Source organism: Eulemur rufifrons, chromosome 7 (assembly GCF_041146395.1).
Source record: "Eulemur rufifrons isolate Redbay chromosome 7, OSU_ERuf_1, whole genome shotgun sequence".
In the NCBI taxonomy this organism is placed as follows: domain Eukaryota; kingdom Metazoa; phylum Chordata; class Mammalia; order Primates; family Lemuridae; genus Eulemur; species Eulemur rufifrons.
In genome coordinates, this window is record NC_090989.1 from 30,028,333 (window position 1) to 30,038,875 (window position 10,543).

The 10,543-nt window shown below is 32.6% G+C and overlaps 1 protein-coding gene across 24 annotated transcripts in view; it reads left to right on the forward strand.

The window, feature by feature from the left end:
• The window catches only part of ROBO2 (roundabout guidance receptor 2), a 1,642,423-nt gene extending 1,637,513 nt beyond the window's left edge, over window positions 1-4,910 (forward strand). For all 24 annotated transcript variants that reach the window (XM_069475019.1, XM_069475028.1, XM_069475029.1 and 21 more), the window contains one exon: window positions 1,041-4,910. In XM_069475019.1, coding sequence (XP_069331120.1) covers window positions 1,041-1,042 — 2 coding nt within the window. In that variant the 3' untranslated portion in view covers window positions 1,043-4,910. The remainder of the gene's footprint in view (window positions 1-1,040) is intronic.
• Window positions 4,911-10,543: the final 5,633 nt, after the last annotated feature.

The window sequence follows — 10,543 nt, forward strand, 5'->3', positions numbered from 1 at the left end:
TAGTCTTAATACTTAAATATCATTAAATTAATTTAAATATAGTCCACTTTGTAGATTTCTGTGCCTTTTTAACAGAGCACAATAACAAAAGACAAACATATTAACCTTTTTGTAGTTTTAAAGAACCACCTAAGGAATTCTTCATTCTCTAGTTGCTCTTCATTTATTTAATTTTTAAATCTGAATAGTTAACTTTGAAGAGTTGATCTTTGATTTTTAGTTAACTTGAAATATTTTTATTAGTATAATATCTTATAAATAGATATCTATTTATAAATAAAGAACTGGCATAGGTTGTTAATATAACCAATCTATTTTCTAAATAGAAAATACTAGGTAATAGAGAAAGTTAATGTCACATTGTTCTCCTTGTGTTAATTGCATCAGGAAAGTTACCAATTCAGTTTTTCATTCTTCAAATTATTTGCTGAATATTTTCAATTGCTTCTTCAAATTCTGTTTAAAAGCACTGCTGAGAAAATAGCCCTGGGTTCTAATATTCTCAACCACTTAACTGGTTATGGGACATGAGAAAGTAAACTACCTTCCTAATCTCTCTGTTTGCTCATTTAAAAAGTAGTATTACCATCTACACATCACAGGCTGGAGGACTCCATGAAATAATGAAAAGAAAAAATAATTTCAAAACTGTAAAGTTCTTTGTTGATCTTAGTTGTCATCGTTCTTGGCTTTTGGTAATCTAATGATTATTAAGATTTGTTTATAATTGTAATTTGATCAATAGCTACCTGGATTTTTCTTTCACATTTATGTTGAAATACTGACAGACTCAGAAGGGGTGCAAAAATAACTCTACTTAGATTTTAAATTTCCAAATGCTATAGTGTTGTTTTTTTTTCTGTTCATCTCCAAGTAAAATTACTTAAATTCACAAACTCACAAAATCTTCCTGATGACCTTATTTTCACTTATTATTTGGTTGCTTTGCCTTTTGTTATGCTGGTTAGGATAGAAGAACACTAAACTTAAATAATTTAAATGTCAACTTTATTTCTGATTTTTTTTTTTATTTTTTTTAGAGTAACTGAGAAGAGACATACAAAGCTGCTCTGAAGGACCATCAGGTCCGAACTCATGGAAGTGATGACACTAAACAGTGCAATGAACAATTTCTTTATTTATGTACTATTAAAAGAACTGTAAATGCAATGTAAAGACACACAGCCACACATATCCCACAGATATTTTACTTGTGTTCTTCTCTTAAGTACACCACCCACCTTAACTCTTTCTTGTCAGGAGTATATAAAAAAGAAAGAAAACAAAACTCGCCCTCCAGGAAGAAAAGGATTTTCCTCTGTATATAATTTCTTTTGCATTGCTATGCAAGCTCACTCTTTTTAGCCCTGTTCATATTATTGTCTGTTCTTATTGGTCTGTTGTACTATATGTGAATTAATAGGCTGTGGTGCCATATATTAACTTTTAATTGTGTAACTTTTATGTTTAAATTTTGCACTGCAATTTTATTTGGTGATAAGCACAAATCTCTACTCCTCATGACATGAAGAAAAAGACTGAATGTGAAGGGAGTTTCTGTACTGTAAGCTAGGTTGGATAATGCTGGTTGTAACCAATCATGTTAGATGGTTTTCAGTTGGGGTGTAGAAATAGGAAGATGCAAAGGAACAATGGTGTTGGCAAAGTCTTCTTTGAATATCAGGGACTGAGTCAATAAAAAAAAAAGCAAAAAGGTGGCTTTTACTGTAGACAAAAACAGGGGTCAAAAGAAGGAAGCTTAAATCTTAAGACTGAATATGCATTAAAATATACAGGTAGCAAAGTTGTACTAAACTTGCTAAAAAAAAAAAGAAATTAAAGTTTTATTTAGAATCAACTTTACCTGTCATTGTAATTGACCCATCTGAGACTTGCAAGAAGCAAAAGGAAATTAAAGTGTTTCACAAGAGCTGTATTTATATTACAATTTTTAAAGAAGCATTTTCTGAATTATCATAATTAATCTCTCTGATTCATTAAGTCAGGATATAATATGAAGTTCCCCAAGGAAACTAACAAAATGAACTCTAGAATATCTAGCAAATAGTTAAAGAAGCAATTTTTATTAGGGCATACTCTGGCTGATTCCAAATATAAACTCTATTGCAATATCTTATTTCATCTTTCTAATACATGTACAGTACACACTAGAGGATAGAGCTGCATCACTTAAATTCATTACTTTTTAAAAAATGCAATCTATATACAATTTTGTGTTTTACTTGATTAAGAAGTGAAGTTGATGCCACCAGATGTATAGCCAAATTGTAAGTGCTTAAAAAGCAGTGCTCAGAGTATGTTCAGTTCACAGTAAGTAGGTTTATTGGAATAAATATTTTATGGTACATTCTCAGAAATTGGCTACCAGCTAAAATAAGTTTGACCCTTTTTGAATGAGTAAATTGAAAAGAAAAACTAAAAAGGATAAAAATGCATGTTTATACACTTTTTAAATAAAACCAAACCTTGTAAGTGGACATTAATAACAGTGTCCTGCCTCATTTGTTTTCACGACTTTGAGAACAAGAAGTTCCTGAACATCAGTCATGTATACTCAAAATAAATGTGACTTTGAAATATATGTTAGCTACTGTACATGTATAGTCAGTCAAGTAGAAAAGTACCTTCCTGAAATTCCCACTTGTGACATTTTCCCATGTGCTTCCTACACAATCTTAAATTCTATTTCTGTCTATACTTTCTCATATTTTTCCCATAATGTATTCAATAGTTGGCACTTCTAAAAATATTCAGTGTCATCATCAGGATCAGCTCTAAAATATGGGACCCCTTTGAATGACAATTCACACTCCATGAATTATTGGCTCAGTCACCAATTTATGTCATGCTGTTATAGCAAAGGATGACATAATTAAATGTTTCCATCTATTTTATTCCCTGAGACTGCATCAGCACAGGCAAGTATAGAATGTAATGTTCTTTATGGGCTCCAACAACTTCTTGGTGCCCTGTAGTTTGTTTCGTCATTGAAGAGAACAAGAATTCTGAGACATACTTTTTAAACCCTGTATCAACTTTCTACCATCAGTGCCTGAATTTTAATGCAGTTTGGTTTCTCTGGGAAAAAGAAGCTGGGGAAAGTGAAAAGTTTCTGCAAAGAATGAATACATACTGATTCACAACTCTAAGGTGTGAGGAATTTAAATTTTTATTTATGCAGTTCCCTACTTCACCTCTTTCTATTTAAAGGCAAACAAGTTTCTAAGAGGTTTTATTCATTTGTGTTCTCTCTTTAGCTCCTCTATCACCCAATTTAGTCTAAAACTTTGGCTCATTACACATATTACACATAGCCTTTGACCCCTAGTAACTGGTAGGTGTAGATGATAAATAAACCAAGACTTTAAAAATAAAATATGTGTATGCAGAGGACTTTTGGAATAATGTGGGACATAGCATCATACCTTCCTGATTGGCATTGCTATGTTAGATTATGTCTAAGCAGACCTGTGGTCACTTGCAGTGTTCTTATAGAATGAATAGTCCATGTTGCCTGTTAAATCTAGTTTTAAATGAATTGATTGGTCAAATCATGCTCCAAAAATATCACCCTCAAATTAGCAGAGGGCAAGATAACATGCTCTGGCTATACAAATGATTTCAGAAACACTATCAAAAATCAAAAACCTTCATCAACTTGCTACATATAAAAAGCTGCTAATCAGTATAAGTCAGAATGTCAGCAGAAGAATATAAACATGTATGAAAGCCACCATAGTTTATCATTTTGTAACTGATTAATGGAATTAGAAATTCATTGAGCTCACTCTTCTGCATCTAAATAGAGGCCTGCACAAGCCATTGAAAGGAAATCTAAGTGGGAGAGAATATAATCTTCTCTAGCACTCATAGGCAATGCTGCTATGCAGTAATGTCCAACACAAGCACAGCTCCATTCATAACAGGCAAAGTCTCCTTTGGGAAAATAGATGTATCAGTGCCCAAACTCAGGTATGCCAATATATGCAGGTGGAGTTGCCCTATTCCTTGTCCAAATATTTACCATGTGATTTTTAAAGGTGAGATAGTACAGGAGTGTGAAAATAACTGATTTTGTCACAGGATTTTAACCCAGTTCAAGGGAAAATATAGAAACCAACATGTAAAATACCATATAATCAAGGGGAGTAAAACCATTGCAAGTTTACTTGCTTTGAGTAACAAAACCGATTTAATGGTGTTCTATGTCACAGTTTAATTCTGGGGTTTTATTTTCAATGGGATTTGAGTCAAAAGTTTGTATGTGCTTTGGTGGAACACCTCCCAATTTCTATTCAATAAATTTATGTAATTGTCCATTGACAATATAATAACAATACCAATGAGCTCTAAATTGTGGTTTATCTTCACCACCAGAAAGTGATTGTGCACTGGTATTAAAGATATGCATAACCATAACATTCACTAATTTGTTCATCTACTTCTGTATATTGTTCATAGAATACATGACAAGAATTGGTGTAAAGCAACATGTCTTTCCACATTATCTTAGAGGTGAAGTTACTTTTGTTTTGCTTCTCAATAATGTGTACTTCAAATGAAACACCATACATTTTTTAAAACAACGTTCAATTTACTAGTTTTTTTTTTTTAGTCTTATAATTTCAAAAGCATTTATTGTGACTTTAAAGTGTTGCAAGAAAAGGGATTTTGTGGCCGTGGTAGACTTTTTATACTTTGTTTTATAGATGGATTTTTTTAAACTGTAGTTTGTTTAAGTCACCAAACAGCGTCCAAAATCTTAATGTGTTTCATTTGATGTTGTTAGATCAGCAAAGAAATTGGCATAAAATTGGTCAATAGTATTGTCAAAGAATTGTGTATTGTGTATTCACTGGGAAAAAAATAAAATATATTCACATTTCAAATTTGTAAAAAAGCCATTTATGTAAAACAAACTTGCTTGTAGATAAACCAAAAATAGACCATTCTGTTACCTTTAGAACTTTACATTAATATTTCATGACCACAATTTCTCATTCAGTTATGGTTTGAACAATAATAAATAGGAATTGGTGTCAACTTCTAGCAGTGACTAAAAGACACTGATGAAGAATATAACAAGCATTTGAAATTATAGACCCCATTCCATCAACCCTACTTTCCAGATCTGTTACCTTCCCCACACAATAAAGACCTTTAGATAAATGTAATACAAGCATCTTATCTACACAATTACTTGACATCACCTTTAAAAGTACATGTTAATATGAGAATTGGAAGAAAGTAGGTAATATTTCTTAATTACTTCTGAATAGCTAATTGTAAATTTATTTTATGTTGGATGTTTTTGTATTGAATGTTGCAAAATTATATCAGGGACTGAGTAGAAAAGAAAATGTCCTATTTTATAGCACTTCATAAATATTTCATTCTTTTTCACTGCCAAGTACAACTATCTGATCAGATTTTATCCCAAAATAAAGAGAAGTAGTTTCTATGTTATTTAAAATATTAATCATAGAGTAGAAGAGAAAAAGAAAATAGAAAATTGTTAAACATTCATTTAAAATATTTTTAAAACACATGGCAAATAACAATACATTTTACAGTCCCATTTAATGTATATTAATAATATGAGAATAAAATAGTATTAGAATAATTACAAATGAAGGCACATAAATACAATACAATGATATTACATAATATATGTGGTTAAAGACTAAACATATCAGTTATCAATATGATAAATGGTGGGGCAATCACAAAACAACCATGGCTTTATGGAATTTGTATGTATTATGGCAAAAGTGCAAAATTATCAAAAAAGTTAATTAAAAGAATACACTATGCTCTTTTGATTATTATATGTATTAGCTAGAGAAAAGATATATCACTGTTACAGGAAAGCATTTAAAGAAGAAATAATATTTAATGTCCTCAATTTTTGAAAATGTATTTTATCTTTTCCACAGAGCAGAGCAGGAGAGTTCATGCTAAACTTGATCTCATAGCAGAGATACCAAATCAAACTACAGTAACAGAAAACTAAGTTTTAAGAGTCAAAAAAAAAATATATAGAAAGTCTAACTAGAAGGGGAAGACAATGTGTTGTCTCCAAAAGTTTTCAATGACAATTTTACTTTGATTAATTTAGTGCAGTCTCAGTGTTGGTCTTCAGCTTCATAGGCATTGAGAGGAATTTGGTTCATGGGAGTGTTGCAAAGTTGTCAAGAGTCCCAGAGACAGATGCGAGATAATCATATGGCTACGTGTTTAATTTATTAAGAACTACAAAGGAAACTTGTTTTTGCATCTCCTAGTGGACACATTTCCTCCTTGCAATAGTCAAACTATAAGAAAAAACAGAAATATACATATTAATATATATCTGATTAGATATTACTACGATATTTTATATATATAAAAATATATTTTCAGATATCTTAATATAATCAAGGAAAGCTACCTTTTGTGATTCAAATACAAGGACTTTGGGCTCAAGTCACTGTCCATGACAGGTAATTTGCAGGCCACTATAATTGCCCTTACACCATAGCACCGTAGCACCATTTACCTATAAAATCCTTTGATAGATACAGCCTCTACATGTAAACATTTTTTTTTTGACAATCTTTAGACAATGCTTTTCTAGACAACACTTCTCAATAATTTCTTTCTGACATACCTGTGTTTTTTTATTATTCATTCCCTTTGCAAGCAAGGTTTTTTTTTTTTTTTTTTTTTTTGAGACAGAGTCTCACTCTGTTGCCCAGGCTAGAGTGAGTGCTGTGGTGTCAGCCTAGCTCACAGCAACCTCAAACTCCTGGGCTTAAGCGATCCTCCTGCCTCAGCCTCCCAAGTAGCTGGGACTACAGGCACGCACCACCATGCCCGGCTGATTTTTTTTTTTTCCTCTCTATATTTTTAGTTGTCCATATAATTTCTTTCTATTTTTAGTAGAGACAGGGGTCTCACTCTTGCTCAGGCTGGTCTCGAACTCCTGACCTTGAGCGATCCACCTGCCTCGGCCTCCCAGAGTACTAGGATTACAGGCGTGAGCCACCGCACCCAGCCTGCAAGCAAGTTTTGAAGGCACTGTATTAAGAATTAAATATTCATAGTAGTTAAAGAAACAATAATCTTTGTCCTTATCAATAGAGTATATTTCAGTTCATTCTTGCTCTAATTTCTAGAAAAATATCTTTTTGATAAATATTTTGAAGCTAAGGGGAAAAGCCAATAAGTAAGACTTTCAAATACATTTCCAAGCAATAAACTCTGTATTAGCTTCATTCATATCCTCCACACTCATTATAATATCCATATTCTGGTCTTTCTCAAAATAGTCTACAGAAATTTAAGGCGGATTTTAAAAATAAAGAAGATAAAGGAGTGGAACCTACACAGTTCAATATGGGAAGATATGTCTTTACTGCCTGACTCCTTTACAAATCTTTTCAAATCTTGGCCGGGCGCGGTGGCTCATGCCTGTAATCCTAGCACTCTGGGAGGCCGAGGTGGGCGGATCGTTTGAGCTCAGGAGTTCGAGACCAGCCTGAGCAAGAGCGAGACCCCACCTCTACTAAAAATAGAAAGAAAATATATGGACAGCTAAAAATATATATAGAAAAAATTAGCCGGGCATGGTGGCGCATGCCTGTAGTCCCAGCTACTCGGGAGGCTGAGACAGGAGGATCGCTTGAGCTCAGGAGTTTGAGGTTGCTGTGAGCTAGGCTGACGCCACGGCACTCACTCTAGCCTGGGCAACAGAGTGAGACTCTGTCTCAAAAAAAAAAAAAAAAATCTTATATGATGTAAAATGCTTTGTCCTGGGGAAGCTTAAGAGACTAGTACTATGTAAAATACACTTTGAGAAATACTTTCCTAGAAACTCCTCATTCTGCTCCGAGACTTAATGTTAGTGTCACCAAAGGGTATGTATGACATGCCTTGCTGGGGTTTCTGAAAAATCAATATTAAGTTATGGGAAAGAATCATTTGAATCCCAGGTTTTTGTGAAGACGATGGAAGAAATGTACAATGAGAAATTAATTCATTACACTATGTTTAAGAACTTAATTGAGATCAGTGCTCAGAACTCTAGCAACAGGTAAGATTACATTATATTGTTTAACTTTTCCACAATTCCTTTTGTGTACTGTCAACTTTTGAAATCATTAAGCTAAACCAAAACGTGAGAATACACCCACTGTTTCCCCCCAACCCTAGTTCTCACCTCATAGAAAAGGATAAATATTTATTTTTTTAAGACTACTATCTGATTATTACGAGGTTCTACTTCAAGTGAAACTTTGCTGAAAATAATAGTGAGTATCACAAAATGTAGGAAGAGTGGGCTTACAATTTCTCAGCAAGATAATATTTATATAAAGCTAAGTACCAGTGGAATTTGAAATATAGCTAATATAGCTAATGAGTAATGATGAAAATTCACGTACTCTGAAATGGCTAAATATAGAACTACAAAAGAGAAAAAGGAGGGTAACAATTACATGAATTTTTGCTGGCTATGAGTACAAAATAAGATGATACTGTTATGAGGGAAATTAAAGTAGAATGTGTTAAGTAAGGATTTAAATTTACTTGATTAATTTTGAATGATGGTAGATTGATGCAATCAATAAATTTAAATGCCCCAACAGAGGTGATTTGAGAATAGTTCCAGATGGGTAATGATTATTCTAATAAAAAAGATGGAACAGGCAAGTTGGAGGCATAAGAATAATAAGTATTCAACTTAAGAAAAGGGATTAAAACAGTTTCAATAAATGTGCAAGCATTTCTTGTGCAAGTAATTATCCACAAAGAATTAAGACCCTGTTTTCATCAATGTTGGCAATCCTAATTTTTTCATAGCATTTTCATGACATTTTAAGTATACAGGTATACTTAAAATGTACAACACAAACCCCCATATACATATGACAACAAAGTATACATTTAAAAAAGTATGTGTGTTAAATTTCCAATGTCTACTAATTCCTACTAAAATTATTTAGATAGTTATTTTAAAAGTTAAAATCCATGATGATGATTAGAACTCTTATCGCTGAAACTCAAGTAGAAAGATATTTTGATTTGTTCTAATAATATTCCAAATAAAAAAATTATAATACTTAAAGTATATTAAGTAGCCAATGAACATATTAGCAGATACTCACATATAACACTCTCACACATGTAAACACACACACATATATAATTTTCAAACATTAGAATCCAAGATGGGATCGGTATTGGAAAATATCCATACTTAAGGGGTATGGAAAAGGGAGAACCTAACAAAAAATACGGAGATCAATACAGGCACCCCAGACTGAGTAATACTTCAAATAATCTCTATTTCTTCTTGGCAAATTATATGTATGCATTTATATTCATGGGTACATATACATACACTCAAGTACACTCCTTATACAGTTGTCCGTAAGTATCTGCACAGAAGCTTGGTTCTAGGACCCCTTCAAATACCAAAATCATTGGATGCTGATGTCCCTTATATAAAATGATTTAGTATTTGCATATAACCTGTGCACATCCACCTGTATATTTTAAATCATCTCTCCATTACTTATAATACCTAATACAATGTAAATGCTATGTAGTTTTTATACTGTATTTTTAATTGATATTATTTTTATTATTTTATTGTTGTTTTTATCGTGTTTTTTCTTTCAAATATTTTTGATTCATTGTTGGTTGAATCTGCAGATTCACAACACACAAATACAGAGGGCCGATCTTAACATATCTCTATCATACACATCACATATATCATATTGTGTATGAGGAAATGTATATCTGTTACTTGAATGACCAAATGTTTTTACATGAATGAACAAATATTGTGTTCACAGTATTGTGCTTAGCACAATGTAGTGGGGAGGCAGCCAATTATATTTAATATGATCTCATTATAAACTCATTAGAGTGATATCAGTCACACAGTGAACATTATATTAAAAGTTTGCAAATGTTGCAGCAATCAATTTTGAGAGTTAACAGTTGCTATGGTCAGGTGAGACTTCAGTGATAAAAGGAATGGACCGTGGGAAGAATATGGGAAGAACTGATGGAAAGATAACTTGGAAGGAAGGAATCAGACACAAAAGAGTCTGTAGCTTACAGGAAGCTGTGGTCTAATATGGGAACCATTCATTTTAACTCAGTGGGATCTAAGATATAAATATACAATATAGTGTTACAAGGAGATAAGGAATGTAAGCACTAATTCAAACTCTAGGAGTCAAGCTAGGCATTTCAGACTAACACCTTAAAGAGTTTCTATTTTTCCCAAGCAAAGGAGTCAATTAAATGAGAGTTAAACTTTCCCTCTGCAAAAGCACTGACCCATGAGACAGTACAGCATAGTAGATAATAAATGGAACAGTCAAAGGTAAGAATGTTTAGAAAACAACAGTGGCATATAGTGGGGAGATACAGTGGAGAAAAGGGTGAATGAGTTAAAAAGAGATAGATTAATAATGCCTAGACTTAGCAAAGGCCTAAAGGAACACAGACGAAGAGTCTAGTATAT